This window comes from Lissotriton helveticus, chromosome 11 (assembly GCF_964261635.1).
Source record: "Lissotriton helveticus chromosome 11, aLisHel1.1, whole genome shotgun sequence".
NCBI classification, from domain to species: Eukaryota; Metazoa; Chordata; class Amphibia; order Caudata; family Salamandridae; genus Lissotriton; species Lissotriton helveticus.
In genome coordinates this window covers 92,099,168-92,125,908 of record NC_136072.1, presented here as the reverse complement: position 1 = coordinate 92,125,908, position 26,741 = coordinate 92,099,168, and the positions used below count along the sequence as shown (strand labels likewise).

Here is a 26,741-nt window from a genome sequence, read left to right as displayed (position 1 = left end):
TCCTCCAGTCCACGGACAGCAATTTTTTTAGCCGCCCCAAAATATTTTTTTTTTACGGGACACTTTTCTTCTATTCTTAGAGAACTAATTTCTATTTTTAGAAACTTCATAGACATTAGCTGCCCGCTGGTATGTTTATAAATATTTTTTGAACTGTGATGAAGTGGTCGCGAACTTTTCTTCTGTATTAAGAGCCATTTCATGTGTAATTCTCATATTCGATTACTAATAATATATACATGCGTGATTAATTTAGCATTAGTCTACTGCTTAAATGCATATAGTACATGTGACTATTTTTTCCCCGTATGTTACATAATTTCAAAATGCATTATGTGTATTTTGGGGTGGTAAGGTATACACGATACTCTACAGTATGTTTTACTATGCCTAGATTCGTAAATATGGCCATAGTTAGCGTGGAGTGGGTGTGATGTATTCCTATAGGTTCTGTATCGATCCCCCTATTCCTGACCCTATTCTGGTTAACGAGTTAACTAGCAGCCATCCCATGATGCAGAAACCGTTATCTGATTACGCCAGACCACGGCACAGGAGCGCGTTATCTGATTAGGTCATAACGCTTGCCATCTAATTAGGCAAGCAATATTCCTCCAGCCCCTGATAAGGCATACGGAGTTCTCAAAACAAATCAAACCTATGACAACCTGGGAAGAACCCTGCGGCCATTGTTTTGATTTCACCGAGAACTTCAGTAAAAGAATGCGCTAACGACCAGCTCGTATGACATCCTTATTGACGTATCTATGTCCATCCTTACGTCAATCTCGGCACCTTACAGGTATAAATATTACCGATATTGCCTTAAGCAAACCCACGCGGTGGTGACGAGATCGGAGCAGCGAGACTTGCCGAAGCCCAGCAGAGAGTGAAGCCCCCGGCGCTGCCCCGCCTTCCTGACGCGCTGAGAACGAGACGCTGCTTTCTCCTGCCGAGAAATCCAGCTCCGGCGCTTCGAGCAGCCCTCGCAGGCAGCTTGGAATATCGAGACCTCAGACGAGAGATACTATCCCTCAACCATCCTAGACCTCAGGTACGGAACTGAATAACCCCTTGCAGAGAATTCTTGAATCAGTCACTTGGCAAAACAAACTTAACTTAGACTGCTACTTTCTATCCCCGCCCACGTATTAGGCTTAGGTCAGGTACACTGGGGTAGGCGTGGTTAGAAGCACCAGTTGAGTACGATTAGTCAAATGTTTATATGTATGTATCTATTTTATCCATTTTAAACCACTATATGGCTTAGAAACCATATAAATGTTTTTACAGTATTATTTTATACTTTTGCTTTTATTGTATGCACTTTACTTAACCATAAGTATTGCAATAATATCGATTCATTTCTCTTGTACGAGAAAAGAGACTGATCAATAAATAACATCTTTTATTGAACACGCCCGTCTCTTCCTTTTCTCTACAATCTGGTGAAACTAAGAATGCACGTACTGACTGAGTAAAATAAGTTGTCTTTTGTTTTCACACGACTCTAGAGATACACTCTTGATTAGGGGAGAGCAAAGTTGTCATGTTCTATGGTTGTCAGAAACTAAATCCCTTCTTGTCTATCCAGGGAGGTTCAATTCCTCCTTGTCTATTCGAGAAAGTTTCTAGTGAACTCTGAGCTAGCTGGCAAACCCAAAACTTTAAGTCTAATATCGACATTAGAAGACCTAGTTAACGTCTGGTCTAGGTCTATACTATTGGAGGTATTATTCCAATGCGCAGAGCCTATTGGGATAATAGGAACTACACTACACTCATGCAGGGGCACCCTCACACTTGGAACCAGGCACCCTGCCTTCAGAATTGGATTGGCCTGCATTTAGGGGTGACTGATAGGTTTTAAGTGCGGTGACCCTAGATATAGGGAAACTATTATCTTTCGTAAGTGGTGCTAGCACCAGCTTACACAGGCTGCAGTGGCAGGCCTGTAGTTACAAATGTAGTGATCTCCCATAGGTGGCATAGTACATGGGGGACTCCTGATGTACCTATGACCTGGTTACCCTAGTGCCATATACTAGGGATTTGTAAGGTTACACCAGTGTCCAATCTGGGATGTACCTAAGTAATTACCATAACAATTTAGGGGAGACAGCACGGAGACTGGGGTCCTGAATAGCAGGAGCCTAATCCGACTAGTCAAAACAGAATAGCACCAGGCAAAAAGTGGGGGTAACCATAAAAACAAATCGTACTTTTCTACAATGATGCATTGCAATTTAGTTACAAAAAGTGTTACTTTTATCACAAGAGTTAACTGCAAAAATGTAACATTGTTGGTTGAAAAATTAATTCATACCCACGTTAATCCCTGATACACAATGGAGACTGAGTACACCAGATCCCTCACAAACACGAGATCAAGCTTTAACCCCTGGACAGCTATGCCTTATAGTTCTGTAAGAATCCTGCTTCTTTATCTTGTATGTTTTCTGTCTGTTAGTTTCTTGATCTACCTTCAATGATGCCAGCTGGAGACCATCAGACATAGGGCCAGATGTACGACCACTTCATTCATGGGGTCGCAAATTGCAAGTCTCATTATTCTTAATGGGCCTCACACAATTTGCGAGCCCATTGGGAATGGCTTGCCCTCCCAGGAATGGTGGCCTGCTGGGCTCAGCAGACCACCATGTCTGCCACTGCTTTTAAATAAAGCAGTTTTCCTTAAAAACATCACTGGGACCACTTCCTGTCCTCAAAAAATAATTTTGCATGCGAAGGGGACCCCTTCACATTTGCAAATGCATTACCACCTACTTTAAGTAGGTGGAAATTGCGAGTGTTTGTGACTCGCTATTTGTAAGGGAATGCCCCTTCCAAATAGCGAGTCGCAAAACCTATTTAGCGAGTTTGCAAAAATTGTGACTTGCTAAATAGGCTATGTACATGTACCAGTTGGTTTTTCCATGCGCAAACAGGTTCGCAAACCTGTTTGCGCATGCAAAAACGGGTTCTACATCTAGCCCATAGATAACCAATTAAGAATATAGTCAATCATTAGACCAACATATTGTCTTAAAAGTTTGATTTTTTGTTACACAGTTCTACATTTTGTAAATTTGTACAATTGAATGTTCTTTTTGATTTGTTCTTCAAATTCATGTGCTAATTAATTAATCTCTTACCCTAATCTTGAACTATATATTTGATAATGTCTGAAAGTTTCCTCTTAATGAATTATCAAGATAAGTAGTCCTGAAGATCAAGGTTACAAAATAAAGTGTAATACATGAGTCAACAGCATTTATACTGTCTACTGCCAATTTGGAAGGATTTATTCCAAAGTAGATTCATTATTTTAGTTTTGGGCTATTTTTATTGAACATGGATCTTGCCTTTAATTTTATGGACTATTATTGCAAAGTCCATTGTGTATTATATGGATTAAGATAGATATGAATTAATGTAATTATTCAACCAAAAATGTTACGTTTCCCGTTAACATTTGTAATAAATTAAATGATATTTTCAAATGTAATTGTAATACATGATGAAGCTTGAGTAGCGTTTATTTATATATTCTTTTCTAAATTTATATTGTCTTTTTTGAGAAATAAAATTGTTTTGTCTTTAATTTATTATATGTTTAGAGCACTGGTTCCCAAACTTTTTAGACCAGCGGCTCACTTGACTCACTGGCCGTTGGCCGTGGCTCCCCATTAGGCTACATAGAGAAATGTGCGGGGCTAGCATCCAGTAGCGATTACCCTACAAGCACCAGCGTTGTCCGTGTGTTGGGTGAAGCGCGCAATGAGTGTCTGGGTAGATGTATGAGCGCTGGGTGATGTATTGTAGCAAGTAGGAGTTGGAAGGTAAAAGGTGAATGAGTCAGGGCTGGGCTGAATAGACCTGGGCTGCTTTCAGAGTAGTGGGAGGAGTTTTCACTAGCACCTGAATATGCCTGGTCTGCATTTAGAGTGGTGGGAGGAGATTTCCATTGCACCTGAATAGACTGCCTGTCTTGGACAATGCTGTCTCCACCTCCTGCCGGGAAGCTGGACCAGAGAGGACAGCACTGGTTTTGTCTGAGCACAGGGCCTCTCTGCACCAAGAGAACAAAGGAATCTGCTGTATAAATATTGGGGCCCAGACCCCAGTATTTTAGATTACTGCTACACTAAGGAACCTGCCAGGAAGAAGGGCTGGAAAAGCTGTCAGGAGGAACTACAACTTTGCTGCATGCTCTGATGTGTTGTCCTGCTGCTTGTTGCTTCTGTCTTGGGCACGGAATGGCCTGAAGTGTACTTTCATCATCCTGCTATTAGAGTTTTCAAGTAGAGCTTGCCTCCTGTTGGAAGTCTCAGGGATAGAAAAGACTTCAGAGAGAACTCTTTTGTGACCAAGAAGAAGACCTGGAGAAGCTTTGAGGAGGAACTACCACTTTGATGTGTGCTTTGCTGTGTTGGCCTGGAGTGGCTGCTTCTGTCTTGGGCATTGAAAGGGCTAGACTGAACTTTCTACAACTTCTTTGTGTGAGTTTCTCCAAGGGTTTGAGGTAGAGCCTGCCCCCTTTTCAAGAAGTCTCAGTAACAGCGAAGACTTCAAGTTCATCTGTTACCAGCACTGGGAACTGTGTGTTTTGGGCTGCAACAGAAGAAAAAGCAACCAGACGCCACCAAGGACACTGCTGCTGACTGTGTCCTGAAGGAACCGGAGAGGGCATTGCCACACTTTGCACTGCAACCCTGGTCTCACTGACAACATCGCCACTGAGCTGCTGCTTGCACCATGACCTGTGGGCACTGCACTCTGCACTGCCTCACTTCACACTGCCTCCCTGGTATCACCAAAGACGCTGCTCCATTGCAACATCGATTCTGCTCCTTGCATCGTGGTTGGAAGGCACTGCTCGTAAGTTGCCAGATGCTCAATCCTCATCCTGCATGGTATGTTCAGTATTTATAGGGATCAGGTCATGAGGCTTCAGATACCATCACTCACAGCTCCATTCTGAAGAATTTTAAGGGAGTACCCAGGGCCTCTAGAACTAAGCAATTTTGCAGGCCACAACATTTGTGATTTTTTTTTTTGCTTTTTGTTTTTTTGCATAATCCACCATTTGCTGCACCATTTGTAGATTTCACCCAAAACCGTTTTGTTTTTATCACCAGTAGATTCAAAGTTACTAAAAAATTTCAATTGCAGTTCCAAAATGTGGTTCTGCAGATGTTAGACCCTTTGCAAAGATTAACGGATTACCTTTCAGTTGCTGACTGCTTTAATCCTGTGTTTGACTTGGAACTAATGAGTTTTAACTTTGCCCAGGCAGTACTGATTGGTGATGAAATGACGAAAACCATCACTAATTGAGCTATGTTCTGTTGCATAATTTACTTTTCTTGCCCCATAATTATGTCCAACCTGTTGCTAAATTTGACCCTCCTTTGCCCTAAGGTTGTTACAGCCTGAATTGATGCCCTTATTATGAGTAGCCCAGGAAATGGGCTATTATTTATTCTTCCACAGAGATAAAATAGCAGGGTTTCTGGGAACTCCGGAGTGGGAAAACCCAGGTCAGTGACACCGACTGGGTTGCTGGGTGAGGGCCTTCATGCTGGACCTGGTAGTTTCCTGTGTGGACACGTGGCATGCGGACATGGCTGGTTCTTTGATTAGCCACCACATCTTTAATTAGCTACCAGACACACTCTGTCCTTTTATCTCACTCATACAGGTTTCTGCTTTCTCCCTTGGTGATGGATTACCCGTCTTTCTCTCCTCTGTCTTTCCGTTTTGTGTGTTTTTCTCTCTCTTGCTCTTGGAAAATGTCTGATGAGGAAAAATAAGTGGTGGTGCCCAGTGCTTTAAATAGAGAAATAGAAGTGCAGGTGTTCTGTTCCAGACAATACCAGCCCATTTAAAGCACTGTTGGTACCCAAAAATAAGTGCTGGTGGCACCCACTAGCAATCGCCTGCTCAAATTAAGCACTGTGCCGATTCCAGCAGGGGGCAGACTGAATTTCTAACCCCCAAGGACTCGTCCCACCTGCTGGATTTCAAGTTGGCCACCTCAGTGAGACCCTCCATGATACTCTTTCTTCCCCAGGTCTAAAATTATTGGCCTTCGTTCGGACCTCGACCAGCCCTCACTCGACCCTACTCCCGCTCACCCACCAGGACCTTTACTGTGAAACCTTTCCATTGCCAGCTGAGACCTAGCCTTTTTGACTGATGCCCGGTGGAGCTACCTCACGAGCTAAAGGGGAGAATGGGTTATGGATTCCCTCCTTGACCATCACCTACCCAGCCGGTCTTTGGGAAAACCCTCCTGCGTCTCTCCCGACCTTATCTCCCTCCTCCTCCTACCCACTACCCCTCTCCGCTCTTCTCCACTTTCCAGCTACTGACCTTTGCCCTCACCTCTACTGGCCCTTAGTCCCCACTCTGTTTATCTGTGGATTTTCCCTCGTCAATTGAGACCTAGCTTTTTTGTCTGATGCCCGATGGAGCTACCTGGTTTAGCTAAAAGGGACACGGGCCGGGGATTCCCTCCTTGGACGTCACCTACCCAGTCGGTCTTTTGTCTCTCCTGTCTTCTCTTCCCGCATCCTCCCTCTATTTATGTCTCTCCTTCTCTCCTCTCTCAATGTATTGCTTATATTTTTACATAATGTGTAATTGTTATCATTTTCTGTTACACTGTGGAACCTAATGTAAAGCGCTCTGATACCTTCGGGTCTAGCCAGCGCTATATAAAGCTCTTAAAATAAATAAAATAAATAAAAAATAAAGTAGTCACTCATTATGAGCTCCTAAGTGGGCTGGTCCAAATCACAGTCTGCTTGTGACATTGCCACTACTGCTCCTCTGCTTTAAGAAATTGTTGGGCATAGTTTTGGTAGGGATGAAGTTCATAGCTTATCTGTACAACATATCCTTAGATTTAAATTCAAGTTAACATGAATAGCAAGTTGTGTAGTTTATCAAGATATCTGTGCTTTTGATGATAAAGAATGATGCGATGAAGGAGATTGTAAACTAACTCTGTATTTATTCTGCATAAGTGGTACCAACATAAGGCTATTCATTCTCTATCTGTGGTCATGCAAGATGTGTTTAATTAAGGGATAGGTAGAAGTAGATAAGTCATTAATTGTAATCTTTCTGGGATGTGATGGCATATTTATAGGATGAACGGAACTAAAAGGCCCATGAGGATGGTGGGCGGACCGACGTAAAATGGGACCTCCTGCCATAAGGGCGGCGGTCCCGTGGGGGACATTATGATGCGCTCGTCACACTGGTGGGCGCATTCTGCATTTTTATCTTTGCGGCGAGCGGTGCTGAAAGCTATGCTAAAAATGCACATTGTGCACTTCAATGCACAACGTGACAGGCACCATGCGCATGGGGGTGGCGCATGGCGGTGGCGATCCGCCCGCCCGACATCCTAATGGGGCCCTTAGTGTCAAACTCACACTTTCAAAATAGATGGGGAAAGAGATTCCTGTGACACCACATACGTAGGAAAATGTGTAGAGGGCTATTACTAGACTAACTAAACATAGTAGTTCTTTTCTTCAAAGGAAATTCAAATCCTTAGAGGAAAATTCTCATTATTGCACCCAGACCTACTGTTAGAATCAATCTATTATGTAAGAAGTGGCCAAGTTATAAAGATGGAACAGCCTAAAAATCAGTTCTTTATGGGACATCATCCTGATTTGTGTATCCAGTCTTCTGTGTCATGCTGTTCGGGAGATGGCGTAGCTCAGGTAAATCATGCAGCAGAGCAATATCCAATTTCATATTCAAAATGCATTACAACCATGCCTGGGTTATGAAGATTAAGCCTACAATTACAAACAGATTGCTACATTGGCTATTCGTAAAGTATCAATCATAGTGTTGGAAATATACTGTAAATTTATAGAACCTGAGATTGTAAAGGATTGAAGCCCAGTCCTCTACCAGCTTATTTGCAGGTATATGCTTTAAAAATATGGAAACATTATTGATGACATATGTGAGCTGTTAAAAAGCATTTGCACTTTCTACAGGCTATGAAATCTCTTACGTCAGGCATTCGAATGCCCTCCATGGCTTAAATTTCCATATGAAGATGTGCTATCAGTTGAGCATATCTGAAAAAGAGCTCACTCAATGTAATGATGGTGAGTCAAGGAAGATGATGTCAGATGTTGGGTGTTTTGTTTTGTGGTCAGTGAGTTCAGTGGTGTTCCGTGACTTGTTCTATATATTAGCAGTTGTCTAATGAATCATTAATATGTGTGCAGTGTCATAATATTCACAATAGGTTTCTAGTGGTGTTTTGAAACTTGAAGTATATGGACACCAAATTAATGTCTAGAAGGCATTTCTCCACACTTTCAATTTCAATCAAGATCTTTTTTCATCCAAACAATGCCAAAAAGTTCTAAATTGACCTCAACTAGATGCCTCTTTCTATAGCCGAGGAAACCTAGGGGGGTTATCGTCCAACAGAAGCCAGACCTGGACGTATAGACAACATGTGAAGAAGAGGGCAGACAACCTGACTTTTGGTTTATGTACTGCTATTTATTTTGGCGGTCAAAACAAACAAAGACTATTAAGTACATATGTTTTTAGTGTATAAATCACAGTTCTTAACATGTTCCACACAATATTTATAAACATTTCTCTCATGCCAGAGTTGAATACATCACACCTACAATACATGTGAAATACGTAAAAGGATACAAAGTGATGGGGGGAAAAATGAATTAACATCACAGTTCAAATGTGCTGTCAAATGTCATCTGGTTCGACTTGTAATACAATGCAATTCCAAAGAAGCCCTTTGACTTGGCGTATTTATGGGAACTGCAGCCACACGGGGGAAATACTACTCTGTGGGGTGCTCTTTACATCATGCGCCCTCTCCAGGGATCTAGAATTTTCTGAAAACCCTTTGTGGCAAAATACAGGAAATGCCGACGCATTTCCAATCCCGGTTTAGTATTTACGGGATTTTCATCAGGGCTAGGCACGGTGTAACCTATAAATTAAAATTAATTATCTGAAACTTAGCATCCCTCTTGTTGTGTAAATTCACCTGTTTAGTAGTTTTCATAATACCTGAGTGTGAAGTTGTTGCACATACATACATGCCAACAGACCCGATTCAGGCGGGAGACTACCGATTTTTCAAGCCAAAAATGACTTTCTTTTAGCTGTCTCCCGCCTGAAATTGTATTTTCAACAATAGAAGTCAATGGGGAATTTTCATTCTCCCGATTTTTTACTTTAAATCTCCCACGTCCCTGCCCTAAAATGTTGGCATGTATGCACATATCGTGCTGCAGATGTTATTCCTATATTTCAGTTTTCAGGACCTGAAAAGCAAGGCACTTTCAATTAGTAAGCCTGCTTATGTTGCTGTTTGTTTCATTAGATAAAATATATTTTGGCGTTCCACTTACGGTTGTTTTAGGCCAAGGAATGTGGACAGGTTAATTCCTTTCGTTGTTTATATTGCTCAAGTCATTCTTAAGCAATGTTGAATATCGGCAGTTTGCCCCACAGACTGCAAAGAAAGAAATAATGGACACTTTATCCTATCAATGACCCCTGTATGTTCATGAATGAAAAGCTATGAAACGGAGGATGCACTTACTGGCATATGAAGTCGGAAAGTTAATTGAATTCAGATCAGCAACTCTCGGCCAGACGCGTTGGGTTTCTGAAAGAATTACACTTTTCAGTTGCTACGTGTAGTTTGAACATTACGACCTTAGTTATTAGAGATTCATATGACAAAATCATTTACTTACTTTAGGGCTATCTTATAAGGCCGAAGTGTGTTCCAGTCTTCTCGCCAAAAAATTGAGCAAGAATCGGTCATGATGATCGGCCGGTTCTATATCCTGTTGCACAGGAAGTGCATTGAGATTCTTTTTAGGTGGATTCTGGGATTTGTGGTTTTTGACCATTTTGCTAAAATGAGTATATGTATAAATGCAATCCAATCTGGTTTGGTGAAATGTAATGATGATACTTTCTATACCGCAGTTTAAAGAAGTACTTCACTGGGTACTCAGCGCAAAATCTGTTGAAGTTCTGTCATCTCATTTAAACCATTTGCGACATAGTTATATTTGATAATAAGGTATGCTTCTCTTTTTTGGCGCTTTGATTCCTGACAAGACTGTCCAAGTAAATTATTTTTCAGAATGGTGTTTCTCAATGAAATGTGGTACTATTGGTGCTGATATAACTTTTTGCTTGATCCGTGATCTGTGTTGGACGATCCTTTGGTTGATTTGTTGTATGGTTTTGCCGATATATAGCTTCGGGCACGGACATTTGATGGCGTACACAACATTTTTGGTTTTGCAGTTTGTAAATTCTTTGTGTACCCATTTGATGGAATCGTATATGAATTGACTACCCTCTTCAGTATTGTCACATACTGAACAGGTGCCACATTTGTGGTGTCCCTCTACTAGGGTCAAATTCCATAGAGATCTTAAATCTGTCGTGGTTTTACAGTTCCTGAGGTCTGCACGTATAATTTTTCATGACAAAGAGTGGTCTTTCTATGGTGCATACAAGGTTGGTAAGCAGGTGCCAGTTGCTTAAGATGATCTTCCGGAATTTGTGAGCATGTGGGCCAAACGTGGATACACATACCAGTCTTTCCAGTGGTATTTTATTTTTCTTAATCAGTAGTTCTCTTCTCGTGGTGTATACCACGCTCTCTTCGTCTTCGCCAGGATTGGCAGGTATAAGATAGCAAAAGCATTTCTTTTTACATCTGTCCCCTGCAGAATTTTCCCCAATTTTCAATCGAGAATCATTTTTCTTACCATGGTCATTATGACTTCCTATGATTTTTTCATAGTTTTCATTTAATTATGATATTATATTTTTAGGGCTCTTTAAAGATGCTTTATTTTATTTTACATTCATTGTCAACTAATTATCTAAGAATTACAGAATGACTCCGTCTGACTTGATACTCTAGTTTGCTGGGACTATAACCAGACTCTTAAGAGTTTGCTGCATGATTTTCGTTCTGAAGAGATCCTATATCTTTCTCTTTGGTCCATGTCTCTATTATCTGTTGATTGATATACACCATGAATTTGCTATATCATTGTCCATATAATATGAAGAGCGCTTCATCATATTTTGACATTTCTGTTCTTCCGATAAATAACCCCTTCCTTATGATTTTAGATTTACAAATAATTAACAAACCTGAAATCCTTTTTATATAAAATTTGTATATCTGTAAAGGGACTTTGTAATTTATTTACTTTAAGAAACTGCACATATAATTAAAACAATATGACTTCCAGCTTAATTCTAACCCTCACTCTTACCCTAATCCTAATCTTTATGTTAACCTTAACTCTCAAACCATCCTAATATCACCGCTACGTTTTTATTTGTAATTTGTATTTAAAAATTAAACGCTTCCTCTGTTTTACCAATGCAATATTTCTTTACCTAAAATTTTGAATATATGCATTGTTTCACACTTAATAATCAATAAATATTTATTCGGATGTGATCACAACCATTAAAGATTTTTTTTAAGCATGGTGGAAAAAACATCATTACAATTGTAATTGATTAAAAACACAGTGCAAAGAAGCAAGATCCAACCAAGTGTCTTGATCTAATAGCAGCCCTCAACAAGTTTGTGATGACAAAAAAGTATGGTCATAAGGCAAAAGCTGCAAGTAGATGAGTGCTACACAGTCTTGTCTAAACTTCATAGATTCTAAAAAGGGTTGGAGAATCTGTCTCCTGGGGTAGCTAAAATATTTACATAGGAGGACAAAGTTTAGGGTGTCCTGTGGGGACCTAGCGTTGAAGCCACAGGGCCCTCTGACTTTGAAGGAATAAAGCCAGATGGGGACGCCAGGAGATACTGGAACTGATTAAATCTTAATTGAGTTACTAAAAACCTGTTGCTGGTGCTTGTGAGGATAGAGAATTCGTTCACCATACCCTGCACTGATTTTAGCAAGGCATACCCTCTCACAGCTGGTTACAAAAGTTCAATGTTTTCATAATGAGCAGCGGCATGTTTAAAAAACAGCTCCTTTGCTGTTTTAAGGTACTAGTATTTTATTCAATATTATGGAAGCTCGTATTTTTCTGTATTTTAACACATTAATACGAGGAGACTAATGGAATGTATTTTGCTTGAATTTAGTGCAGTTTTTCGCACATCCAATACCTGGGTGTCGGTGACCCTTGTTTCTACCCTCTTAATACTCCCTACCTTACTTACCAGATATTAAATTACTTGATGGACTCCATCATTGTATTTGAGGTCAAATGTACCACCATTTTTAGCAGTCACAAATGAAAAATCAGGCTGTTTGCAACTGCTAAAAAGGGTTGTAGCAAGTGTAAACCCTATTTTGCGAGTCAGAAACCTATTACCGGCTCGTGAAATAAGGTTTTCGAGTCACTATTAGGAAGGGGCATGCCAAGGGCATCCAGTCCTAATAGCGAGTCTCAGGGGGATGTACAATTGTTTAAGGCAATCACAGTTGTCACCAATTTCAAATAGATGGTAAGCCATTCATAAATGGGAAGATGTCCCCAAAGGACCCCTTCCCCTTTGTTTTTGGCAGCGAAAATATTTTGTAAGAGCAGGCAGTGTTCCCACTGCCAGCCCTTAAAAAATGAAAGGAAACCTTTTCAAGTTTCACTTTTAAAAGCATCCCGTTTTCCTTTGAGGAAAACGGGCTGCATTTTAAATAATGGTGCTTTATTTGCAAAGCAAACACAGACCTGGTGGTTTGCTGTCCCCAGCAGGCCACCATCCCTGTGATAGTAGGCCATTCCCAATGGGTCACAAAATGCGACCTGCCTCATGAATATTGATGAGGGATGTCATTTGCAACACCATTGGGAATCACTAAATGTGTCTGAGACACATTAGTACGTTCCATTTTGGAAGATGCAAAAAATCGTACTTTCTGACCCGCAAAACGGAATCGACGTACATCTCCAGTCCATTTTACTTCCATTTTACTTCCAAAATAGCTTGAAGGCCTGTTTTGTGTCCATCCTATTGGTCATATTCGAAGTTTCTACCTACAATCAGACTTTGATATGTCTTATCCTACAGCACCATACACATCAGTAACTTTTGGTTGTCCTTTTTACTTTGTCAATGTGTAATAGATTGTCAGAGAACCCTTCAGGCATGTAGATGCCTCAATAAAGAACTATGGAGCATATTTGATGGCCACAGTGTTCTGATGATCTGCCCTCTGTCGTGTTCCAAGACCATTATTAGCGGCTCAAGATTAATTCATAATTTGTTTTAGGTTTTTTTTTTCCAGCAAAATCTGAAGACTGGTTACTTTGTCTACCCTGCTTGGTAAAATCAAATGCAAATTATTTAAGTTAAGCTTTATAGACTGCACAAATATTGTACACTGTCGAAGCATTTTGTAAATGGAGGTTTTCTAATAAATACATATAGACTACTTACTGCCTCATGACTGTAAATAAACCTAATTGTGTACACTGTGAGTCGAGGTCTACGGTAGATACTGCATCACTTGTATCATCAATGTTTTTTCTTTTATTTACTGCATGATACCACCTTGTCTTTCTGTATTGCCAAAAAGTAAAATAGAAACAGCGCATTTTCACTTATAATATTCGACTATTTATCCTTCCTTATTTTGTGTCCCTTTCATACCTGTTTGTAGATAGGGGATCTATTCGCAGCCTGCAGACTGGTGTTGGAGAGCTGTTAGGGGAAACCCGTTTTTGGCATGGCAAGGACTATTGCAACTTTGTCTACAAAGACTGGATTCAATTGGACAAACCTTTTGATGGTAAGGACATCTTTTATCTGTAAGACAGCTTCCTGCAGAGCAATACAAATCATTAATTGAAACCTAAGTGCCGCTCATGCACAAGTCTTTGTATCCACAAAATCAGTGCAGAAGTTGTTATCCTCAATGCACAAAAAAGCATTACGTTTTCAAATGGGTATTACAAATTACAATAGAAGCACTGTGATCCCTTGTAAATTGAAAAGGGTAGTCAAGGGGTGTTGTTCCCCTTAGCAATTCACGAGGGAATGCTAGACGACTTTGCAGTATTGTTTTCAGTTGCAAACCATGAAATAGTAGTACAAAGTGAATGCTCTCACAACTTGTCAACTTACACTTGGATTTAGCAGTCTGCAGATATTAGGTGTCTCAGACAGTGGTCCCATGCTCCACTGAATACGCTCCCCAAGATCTCATCAACAAAGTGCCACTGGTTGTGTACATTGTACATCATAAATATTAGGATCATGGTCTGCTGTTCCTTCCATCCCTCTCCCATCATTCAGTATTTTTCCCCAGGAACTTGTAGTTCTACTCCTGTCTTATTAATATTTTTGGGCATTTTAGCACTTTCTCATGTAGTGCAATTGTTTGAGTATGCCTTGCATGGTAAATGGAGAGACTAGTCACCATGCAAGGTGCAAATTGTGCTGCAACCAACCTTTTGTATATCAGTCTCCTTTTGATGATGGTTTCATCAAAGGATGCTTTTTGCACATCGGGATATTACCTAAGGGAAAACGATGATTTACTGTATTAGGAAGACACGATAAAGTGAAATGATGACCTAACTGAATACCACAAGAATTGTGTAGGGAACAGCGGCAGTGTGGGTGAGGGAAATAGTAAAAAAGTGGGCGGTAATACCAGTTGCTGCAAATATCAAACAAAGAAGAATGTTCACAAAAGGCTAACCTAGGGTTACTCACTGGGTTAGATGTCTGCCACCTAGAACTATTTAAACCTTGCAGCTTACTGTTCTCAATTCCACTACAGGGACTATATGGACTACTTCCAAAAAAACTAAAAGTTTAGTTAACAATATCAGTGGTATTTATTGTATTTACTTCTGAAGGAGAACCCCTGGGCTTTTTTCTCTAGAAGTAGGTGTCAGATTGTTGAGCAGCAATTTATAGACCTATTCATTTCACACAAGCTTCAGTGTCTCGTGAGCCTTTACTCACAAAGACATCTTCTCAACGAAAACATATTAACACAATAACAAATACTTAGTGCTTAGTGAAAGATTAACAATGTATTGGTCCTATTCCTATATTCTTCACATTCATCATTTCTAAAATTAATTTCCTAACATTTAATCACAGAGCATATTCCATTAAAAAAACGCAGGTATTAAAGTTAGAGGAAAAACTAAAATGTTATTCAAAGCAAATGGGAAAACCACAAATGAAAAGTGCAAAGTTTAAAAAAAAAAAAAAAAAAACAATGGAAAACGTTTTAAGTTGTCTAAGTTGACTGAGAGAAAGCTAATACTTGTCACCAGTTCACAATAAGGTAGGTTTTCTCTTGCTGAAGAAGTCTACCTTGGCCTTTAGAAAAAAACCCTTAGCAAAAGAAGTTAAGTAGGACCAGAATGAATGCTGTGTCTAATCGAAGCTTCAGCCTATGATATAGGTCTTCTGGATGTCTGTGGTGAAGTCCAGACATCTGGTTGAAAAAGATCTGATAGAGAGTAAGCCACAAATTAGAACTGAGCCATTATTGCTCCTAGCTAGCCTGCTGATGTTGATGGTTTCAACGAGTGGGTTATTCCACATAGGAGAAAATTTGGTTCAGGAAAAAGTAAAACTTAACCAAACGGAATTCTGTATTAGAAAAGGACTTCAGAGGTTAGGACATGTGTCAGAGCCCTTGGAGAAGTTTGGAATTTTGTATTGGAAGATCGCTGTAGGACCAAGGTGCAGAGTCAAGCATGCACCTGCAGCCTTTTTGTACACAATATTCTGCCTGGTCAAACATTTCACCTTCAGTCTTTAACCTCTTCGCTGCGGAGGCAATTCCGCCGCAGCGCTCGGAGGGTGGGGGGATGCCGCGCGGCGCTCCCATGCTCGTGACGGAACCGCTCCGTCACGAGCCTCGGGGGCGCTGTGCTGATGACTGAGCAGTTCCGTCACAGCCCCGCCCACTCAACAGAACGTCCAGTGCAGGCGTGGAATCCACGCCGCGCACGCGCGCCGAGCGGGCCGTGATGGAACCGCTCCGTCATCAGCACAGCGCGTCCGTGGCTGGTGACTGAGCGGTTCCGTCACCAGCATGGGAGGGGTTAAACATTTATGGTACTCTAGTCGACCATGTGATTTAGACCAGATGGCCATATCAGATAAAGCTGCTTAAAAACTAGATACTTTTTATATCATTAGTTTCAGTAAACGGTAAAGCTTCCGGGTTGTGAGAGACTGCACTACCTAGGTCAATCATGTGGTGTAAGGATATTGCTCACCTCAAATGATCAGCCACCCCTTGCACACAAATTGAAACATGCATAGAATGTGGATGAGAGGCAATATCAATTAGTAACAAGTAGAGCAATGTAACATGTACAAAGTGGAAACACAATAGGCAGTCATTGGTCTTTGTGTAACTTTATTTCAAATACTCCTAGTATGTGTCTTGTTTGAGACAGCCAATGTGTTTTGCCCAAATATGGGCTTCTTCAGGGCACATGATGAAGCGTTATATGCCTTGCAAGAGTAATAGACATCATGAGCCGAGGTTGGCATGATTTGTCCGTATTAGGTCATAAGGCCTCAAGCCTAAGCGACCGACTGTATGTCCTAGTCGGTGGAATATAGTTATTTCCAGTAGGTTCAGCTAAGCAGCCAGTAAAGCTTCATTAGAAGCGAGAGTTTAAGTATATATTCAAGCATAGAGTGATTCCAACCGTTTCCAGATAGCGTCTTGTGCTTAGCTTTCTGATTTCATTAGTGCCTGATGGAATACTGTCACCTGGAGAGTGTTTTTGAAGCACTGCATGGACGTTTGGATGTCAGTATTGGGTCCTAGAATGCTCTGACCGCGCAGATTACTGTTAAGGGCAGCATTGGGACTGTTTTTGAAGGATCTGCACAGCTGGAGAAAAAGTAGATCGATGGTGATGGCCACATAAGTCCCGTAAAGTTGTTGTGGAGGATGGTAAGTGATGTTGGTTGTAAAGGTGGAAACAACCTCCAGAGTGCTACAACTGTTATGGTTTTTTTGTGCGTCCTTCAGCCTTGGCTGCCATACATGCTTTATAAGGCAAATTCCCCAGTTTGTAGGATAAAAGTTCATAGCCAGACAATATAAACAATGTTACTTGCCATCCCCCCAAGTTCCACATGCAAAGCATTTTGTCATGGGTAATTTTATCAATGATGTAATTGATAGTTAATTGTATTGCTATGTGCATTATATTTTCGATAGTTAAGATTGTATAATTAATGTTATGGAATTAACTAGTTATCAATGTATATTAGAAAGCAAAGCAGTGCAAGAAAAGTTTAATATGGATATATAAGGTAGGGATGTAAGGAGGTATTAACATGTAAGGAGGTAACTGTACTGATGGTAGTGCAGAAGAATACAGTGGTGATCTTATGCGGGTGACATCTTGCTAATGGCTTTGACAGCTAACAGCCTCCAAAAATCACGTAATGCTTGTCCAGATTTTATGGCAGCACTGGATCTAAAAGTACATTTTATTAAATCATATGATATGGTGTGTGGCCCCAAAGAAACTAAAACAAGAAAATGTGCTGTAAGGGGTAAGATTGTTGATAAGTTGTCCAACTTTACATATCTAGGGAACATTTTTAATAGCACTATGAATTGGGAACCCTTATTACGGCAAAACTTTAACATACTAGTCAGGTTGTGGAGGGGTTATTCCGCTTTGCCTGAAAGTTAGACCACAAGCCGGTGACAGAATTGGTTACCCTCTACAAAGCTAAATGCTTATTTGTGGCATCTTATGGGGCAGGAGTTTGGGGTTACCATAAAAAGCCGACACTTGCAGTTCTTGGAACATATATTCATACAAAGACTATTGTCGACCTCAAATAGTGCCCCCCACACTTTTCTGTCATCATGAGCTGGGGCTGAACTACCTTGAAGATCGAATAGATATTGCCCCTTTGTTTCTTTGGGCAAAGATCTGGCTATCTGAGGACTTAATGTTCTCAAGGGAAGTCATTAAGGACCGTACCAACTTAGATAGCGCTTTGTCAATCCATTGGCTCTGCTCCGTGAAGGATACAATTCATTATAAAAGAGGCACATTATTCTGGGGCAAATATGGGCCACTTACAACTGGTTGTGACGGGTGTCTCATGTACCCCAAAGAACAGCAATTTTATCTACCTCTACCACCAATTCTCAAACACAATTCTTTGTGACTAGATTGTGTTTAAGCATCTTGCACTTTTTAGTGGCATTTCCCAAACAAGGTTCTAGACTGTAAGAAGGGATGGTTGGTGCTCTCGCTATTTGCAAAGAAGGACTGGGACTCTGACCTATTTTGGACCTTCGACCATTGAATGCTCAAATGTGCCGATGACCCGGATCCTGCCTGCTCTGGAGCCAGGAGACTGGGTGGTGCTGGACCGGCAGGGCTCTTATTTTTATATACCTGTTCTGCAATTCTTTAGACCTATTCTGTGGTTCATGGTAAGCCTAGAACATTTTCAGTTTTAAACGCCCTTTGGGTGCTTATTTAAGCGATGACGGTGGTTTCTTCACTCAATGACTGGCTGTTAATAATGGGCTTGCCACAATTTGCTGTAGCCCACCTCTAGGCGAACAATGGCAAACAATGTGATACTAAACATTCCCTTTTTATCAATAAGAAATTAATGAGTGGTCTTATTTTGAGGCTTTGTTTACTAATTTCTTTTTTAAGGAACACATTTTTGATTGATTAAACAAACCGACCAGCCCATGATATTTGCTATTTATGTTTTCCCATATTATTCATTACCAGTAATAATGGCAGCTTTCTACAGCACATCTTAATGACTTTGAGCCACATGCTTTTTATGGAGGAAATCTTTCTCCTCAGCATCTGGCTATCCCTACATTAACCCACCTCCCCCTCGTTCTTTTGACCCACCCACACTTTAAAATTGGCTCTGTAAAGTACTGACTGCAAAAGGTTGCAAGCAGGCACTGCAAAGAGCAGTAATCCAACCACTATCTAGATTCTGCTCCTCTCCATTATGATTTAATATGGCTCTTTTTCATTTTTCCCCTTTCTCCTGTCACCTAATTGCACTGAATTATGTGAGTGGTGTAAATCATCTGAAGCAAAACAACAGCATATGTAAATATTTATGTACAAGTAATCGATTTTAGCTTGTTGATTTGTTTGACGGTTGCAGTATATATAAGTCTCTAAAAATATATTTTTTGTTTATTGAAAACCATTATATTTGGAATCTTGTGAGAATAATTCTAACATATTGCCACACGGCGATGCAGATTTCATTGACAGGTACAACACTCCCAGAATGCCCTGGCATGACATTGCTTCTGTTGTGCATGGCAGAGCAGCGCGTGACGTGGCCCGGCACTTCATCCAACGCTGGAACTTCACAAAGGTAATTTAGCACTGGCATGCTGAATGCCTGATATTTATTGTCTAATTCACAGGGTTATGTATAAAAATGCTAACAAATATATGTTGCAGCGCCTGTGACTAAGGGAATGTGATAGTGCTATAGACATTTAAATTTGTTTATATTCACATTCAACAGTGTAATAATATTTCATGCAATTTGTTCACCCTCTTAAGAAAAGTAAATCCAAATAAACTATAGTCCATTAATCGTAAAACAAAAATCACCATTCGTCTAAGATGACACACGTCATCGGAACACAGATAGCCCATTCTTTTTAATACAGCTCAATGTAAAGTCATAATTTTTTTGCACATTTGTTAAAACAGTGCCTGAAGTTGTCATTGTGATTTTCTACTTTGTATAAATATCTAATATATATATATATGACATTGACATCCCAATACTCAATGGTTGACACTGATATAGGTTGACAGAACAAACTTTACTAATCATAACAATACAATGTGATGACGTAAATAGATCCTTAACCCCTTCTATGCTGGTGACGGAACCACTCCGTCACCAGCCACGGGTGAGCTGTGCTAATGACGGAGTGGTTCCGTCAGGGCCCGGCCGCCGCGACTGCGAGCCGTTTATTTTGCGCCTGTGTGGCGCGTTCTATTAGGCGGGCGGGGCCGTGATGGAACCACTCCGTCATTAGCACAGCCCACCCATGGCTGGTGACGGAGTGATTCCGTTACCAGCATGTCGGCGCCGCGCGGCCCCCCACCTCCCCCAAGGGGTTAAGGTGAACTCCCGTACATCACTATGTACATGTTCATAGCATATCAGTGTGCTTTGTGGGCACTATATTTATTGAAAACCCAGGTGATAATTACATTTCGCTGTTATTTGTTTGGATTTATACCATGTAATACATGCTAATGACGAGACCTTAAAGTGCAGATACCCAAACTCTTCAAAGAAACCAAACTTTCTGACACCAGTCTAGTATGGGCGATACCTTCTCAATCTCGCCAATATTTAAGTTGTTTAGCAATATGCTTTAATATTACTTATCTCAAATCTTCATATTTGTTAGCTGGCACATCTTAACCACTGATGACCTTGAATATTCTGCATTTGTAAATTATCTCTTTCTTTGGCATTCTAAGTAATTGTTAATTGTCAGAGCCCTCTTTCATTGTAGCTAATGAAAAACAACATTCCTGGATTTGCGCTTGGCTGAGCATCCAATGGGGCAAGCTACCATCTAGGGGATTATGACTGAATGCATCCAAGTCAGAATCCCCCCTAAACCGTAATGATACCGCAGTGCCGTGGAGACCTGGTTGGCCTGGGATAGCCTCTTGGGCTGGTGCTTAGAGCTGCTTGCTTGGGAACCTGAGCACGGATGGAAGGGGGCCTCCTCCATCGCCCTTAGGTAACTGCATGCTCGTGGGGCACCCAGTGCTGAATCATTCGTAAAAATAAAAAATAAACATTGCTGGACTATGAAGCCATGTATTAAATCCAGATACATTGAACATTGTAAATGATGGCCCAAAGGTTATTCAGTAATTTAGAAGTGTCTCCCTGTTTCCAGGTGTAGACCCGCTCTCTACCAAACGCGGTTTCTATAAAGCGAGGACTGCCGATGATGAAGCATGACACCTGCTGGCGTGTGAGGACAGTCCTTTACATTTTTTGAGATACCCAGCTCCCCACCTAATAATTTGTTTCTTTCGGTCACTAGTCCCAAGTGATTAATTCATTCAGTGTAGCGTCTTTTTCTGTGTGCATATCATAATATAAAAGATAAAAATGATCAATTATGTTAAACTTTCACCAATAGATATATAATACATGGTATTTTGCAATCCCTGTATAATAAGTCTCTAGTTTCTTTATAATTGGTGACCTGGAACACACCTATTCACCTATTCTAAAGAAATGTCAGAACTCAACGGTAGTAACTTATTGCAGATGAGTTCTGATGTTACAATGCCGGCTGCCATAGCCAGCTGCCGAGGGGACTGGCAGGTCGGGGCATGTAACACAGTGAAAGCATCTGTTTAAGGAACAAAACAAAACCTTGCTTTGCTTTCTTCTGCTCTGTTTTTCTTGTTGTATGGTAACACTCTGAAAGGATATATTTATTGTATCATGTTTATTTTTTTCACTCCTTAGGTAGTCATTGAAAAGTGAGAATCCTTCTGCATGTTTCTGCACAGTCCGACCTACTGCACCTTTATTTTAATTTTTTTAAACAGACATGTGTTAACCTTTTTGCAACAAATGTGTTTATTTTTTAATTTTGCACTGCAGCTTCGATTGTTCTTCATATTTGAAAACATGCTTTCATTTTCATATAAATGAGGTATGCACCAATAATTTAAGTGGTTTGTGGTAAAGGTGTAGGTGTGACCATATATTATAAGGAATAAAGGATATTACAAGTCACCTCCGTCATTAGCCTAGTTCCTCTTCATGGTCATGGACCTTCTCACTGCCTTTTATTAACCTTATAATGTACAGCATGGGTACTTTACCCCATATATAACCAACAAACATTAAGTTTATATTTATAAAATATGGTGACTAAAAACAATTATGTACACATTTTGATAATAAAGGATTGATTCCACAGTTCGATTGAATGTCAAGTTAGATGAAAATATTCATTGGAGATTTTCAATTGGTTTGATTTCTTGAGTTCAATATTAAGAGAAAAAACTCATAATCAATATTCAGTGGTACTGACAGAGATGTTGAGTCTGCAAAATGCTCTGCTTTTCACAGGGGGATTTATAAAGCAACTTGCATGTATGAGTTGTTATGAATGTCTAGCTAATGGCACATTTTCTGACGTCCCCACATGGCCTCATGCTACAGAGTCAGATGCCTATCTCAAGTCCTAAATCCTTATAGCAGATAGACATGACAACACAAAGTTCTAGAAACAACATTGACACTTAGCTCTATTGTTCTACCATTGAGAAATCCACATTGGTCTTAAAGAATTCACATTGGTCTTAAAGAATTAGAGAAAAAAATCAATTTTGCATTATCAGTCAAGACCATTGTTTTTTTTTTTGTTTTTTGTGTCAAATCTTTCTTTATTAGATTTTACACAAATCCATTATTAACAATTTCTGCAATAGGGTTTCCCTCAGTCTCTCACTAGATGCCTTTGAGTGTAACCGTGTCCAACGGTTGAGGGAACAAGTTGAGTCCTTACAGATGCGAATTGAAAGTACCATCATGGTTAAACATATCAATTGCAAAACATTTCCCTTAAAAAAACCCTCATCACCTCCCACCCCTTCCAAGACCTGTCAAACATTGCACAGGAAAAAGAAATGCTCCAGAAACTGTAACGGGGAAGGAAAATAAAAGAAAGAGAACTAAAATCTAAACTAAAATGTGGGCGCATGGAGATTAGACAATTAGCCTACAAGGAAGGTGGTAATTAGGAGGTGGCTCTGTAGGAAACATGGGGATGACTGAGGCACTCTTGTCTGGGCTCACAGACACGCAGACATTACCCTCAGAATTGAAAGAGGTGAAGTGCTCTTGTCCGAGCGGGACACAAAACCAATGAAAGACCCTTGGATACATAGGATAACAGGGGCCCCCATGTAAATCTGATGTTTTTTAATCATCTCGAAAGATGTTCACCATTCTTTCCATAATGAGGGCACAAGTTTCCATGCCATTGTGTCAGCAATGGTGCCTCTTTCAAATTTGGCTGCCCCTAGTCATAACCAAATGATCACTCTGTCACCCTTGGTTTGACGTTTCAGGGTATCATATCTCAAGCCCAACAATGCAAAACTTGGGGACTCAGGGATTGAAAACCCCAGGATGCCTTTAATTTGTGCCAGGATTTTTTTTTTTATATATATTTTTATTGATTATAACACAAGAGTAGAAATGTACATATCGGGTATCATTTGGTGGAATATATTGTAGTGGTGAACGGGCAAATGAATTGAGAAAATACATAACAATTATAGGCATCTGAGAGTCATCAATACCAGCGTAGAGCTGGGGCAAAACAATACGGTATAGAAAACCTTAAGCAAACATCATCGGAACCCGTCCACCCAGATTACAGGATATGAAGATCGGACACTCGACACCCGAATATGAGGAACAAAAGGCTCAGGAGAATATGCCACATCTCTTGTGAAGAAGGGAAAAGGGAAAAAGAAAGGCCATAGAACAAAATAAAGGAAAAATAAAAAAATTAACTCAACCCCCCACCCTGCACCCCTGCAGATGGCTACGACCTAACCCCACTAGCAGCGTGCCTGTCGCCCACTAAACTAAACCCCAAGGAAGGGAAAAGATGGAGGAGGAAATGTCATACAATACAATACGGGCTCCCGGACTCCCCTCCCCCCCGCCAAAAGCAGACATCCCCTACCGTCGTATTAAGCGAATTAAGCAGACTAATAAGAAAACAGGTAGTTGAGTCACAGAAAGAGAAAAGACCTTCCCGCCCAACCCCAGGCACCACAGAGGCAGCAAATCCCTTTTCGAACATAGCCATTGTACCAAACCCAGACAATCGGGCTTCCATCTGGCCCCTACGCTCATGGATACAACCCAGCAGAGCCAAAAGAAAGGCACTGTACCGAACTTAGACAGTCAAATTCAGCCCTGGCCCTTACGATCCATCGCGCAAACCCCATTCAGTAGGACCGACCTAATAGCAAAAGAGTCAAAACGTTGTAGAAAAAGGAGATCAATATATTCTGAAAGGGTCAAAAAGGTTAAGTCTCGAAGTCTACCAGATACACTGAAGTCAGTCCAAAAAGTAGTAATGGAAGGCTCCAGAAGCGAAGGAAGAAATGAGTCCTGCGCGGGCGATGACTCTGCCGATCTTGCTAGCTGCTCAGGGGCTCCAGTAACGTACCGCTGTAGCCGTGCATAGACAAATGGCACCAGGTTTTGATTATGTTCGGGGTTCTCCTCTCGAGGTAGATCAAGGTTCGCGGGGGTCACCGTATGTTGCAGGTCTGACACAGGGCTGGAGTCCGGTCTCAAACACACAGTCTCGATGCTTACAGTTAATTTGTGGAGAGCAGGCTCCATTTGCAGGTGAAGAGCCCCGATGGCGGCCATTACGGACCCCAGTGTTGGTCCACACATCGTCCGATCCATCTCCGCTTGCACGATAACAAAGCAGATCCTTAACCCCGGAGGCCGGCTACTCCGGGGAGACAGACAGTAGCGGGATGGACGGTGGCAACTGGCGACTTGCAGGCTTGACGCTCTTCACACCGCTGCCGCGAGCGGGGGCCCCACCCGTGGACCCCGAGAGACTCAACAGGGTCCCGGGACCTGGCCCCCTACCAACCGCAGCAATCAGGTCTCGTCGCTGTCTGTCTAGTATTCGCCGGGACCAAAGACCACCATCCGGATCGAGAATAAGTTTCACTCCGATGAGACCGGACTCCGCCAGAAACCCGCGGCCGATGTTGTGCAACTGAAACCCGGCTGGGTCAGTACTCGAGGCCCCGGCTCACACACTGGCGTAGGCCCGAAAATGAAAGACGGTGTAACTTCGTCAAAAAGAGCAATAAAAACTCCGAGATTGCCCCCCTGGGCTCAGCAACGATTCAGACACACGGGAGTCGGGCAGGAGGTCAGGATGAATTTCAGGATAGGCCCGCCAGCGACGGAGGTCGACGGAGCCGGGAGCTTATGCGGCCATCTTGGTTGCTAGCGTAGCTCCTCCTCAGTCAAGACCATTGTAGTGTGTTTTATCTAGGTACCTGAATCAATATCCTATTCTTTGCCCTTGTCCGGTTATAAATCAATAATATCCCTGCAACGGCACAGAAACCCTTTTCATAATTCGATCATGGCGCATGCTGTCACATTAAGCAAGCCTATTCCTCCAGCCCCCTAGAAAGCACACCGAGTTCTTAAACAAATCCAAGCCTCCAGCAACCTGGGAAATCCCCGCCTGCTATTGTTTTGATTTCGTCCGAGAACTCCTGTAAAGCACTGTAAGAACGACCAGTTCTTAGTGACATCTTTATTGACGTCTTATGTCCATCCTTACGTCAACCCCGGCACCTTTCAGGTATAAATATACCAACGCTGCCTTAAGCAAACACACGGTGGTGGTGAATCTGGAGCAGCGACTACTTGCCCGAGAGCCCAGCTGATGCGAGAGCCCACGGTCGCTGCCCCTCCCTTTTGACGCGCTGAGAAAGACGCTGTCTTTTCTCTTGCCGAGAAATCCAGCCTCTGGCGTTTCCAGCCTACCCTTGCGGGTGACTGGGATACCGAGTCCTGAGAGAGAGATACCAGCCCTCCTGCCTTCTAATACCCAGGTACTGAACTGACTAAACCCTTACAGAGAATTCTTGAGTCAGATTCTTGGCAAACCAAACTTAACTTAAACTGCTACTTACTTACTCCCTCCCATGTATTAGGCTTAGGTCAGGTACACCGGGGTAGGCGTAGTTAGAAGCACCAGTTGAGTACGATTAGTCAATGTATATATGTATGTATCTATTTTATCCATTTTAAAGTATCATATGGCTAAGAAACCATATCAATGCGTTTACAGTATTATTTCCTAATCCTGCTTTTACTGTATGCATTTTACTTAACTATGAGTATTGCAATTGTAGCAATTCATTTCTCTTGTATGAGGAAAAAGACTGCTCAATAAATAACACCTTTTATTGAAAACGCCCGTCTCTCTTTTTCTCTGCAATCTGGTGAAACTAAGTACGCACTTATTGATTGAGTCAAATAGCTGTCTTTTGTTTTCACACAACTCTAAAGATATACTCTTATTCAGGGAGAGCAAAGTTGTCATGTTTTATGGTTGTCAGAAACTAAATTCCTTCTTGTCTATCCAGGGAGGTTAAACTCCTCCTCGCTTATTCGAGAAAGTTTCTAGTGAACTCTGAGCTAGCTGGCAAACACTTAAGTCTAATATAGTCAGTAGAGACATAGTTGACCTCAGTCCTACGTCTACACTGCTGAAGATATTATTCCAATGCGCAGAGCCTATTGGGACTATAGGAACTACACTACATGGCGCCCAACATTTGGTAAGGCGATAAATCTAACGCAAGGCATTACAGTAACTCAGTCGTGCTTTTTCACACAGACCCTTTCTCCCGTAAATACTCCAAAGACGTCTGGAGTGGGTCAAAGGTTAAAATCTGCCGGAACTTAGTAGGAAGAGATTTCTATGTATAGTTTTTGGTTTATTCAACGTTGAAGGATACAGTGTTCCAAAATATTGTGCACCTAATCTTTGTTTCCTTGAAACCTGATCTGCAACAAAAAACCTTCTTGTCAGTAAAATGTCAGACAATGA

At 41.3% G+C, this 26,741-nt stretch overlaps 1 protein-coding gene across 2 annotated transcripts in view; it reads left to right on the top strand.

The window, feature by feature from the left end:
• Positions 1-26,741, top strand: part of PLD1 (phospholipase D1) — a 499,520-nt gene that overhangs the window by 341,110 nt on the left and 131,669 nt on the right. For both annotated transcript variants that reach the window (XM_078665562.1, XM_078665561.1), the window contains 2 exons: positions 13,701-13,829; positions 19,305-19,423. In XM_078665562.1, coding sequence (XP_078521688.1) covers positions 13,701-13,829; positions 19,305-19,423 — 248 coding nt within the window. The remainder of the gene's footprint in view (positions 1-13,700; positions 13,830-19,304; positions 19,424-26,741) is intronic.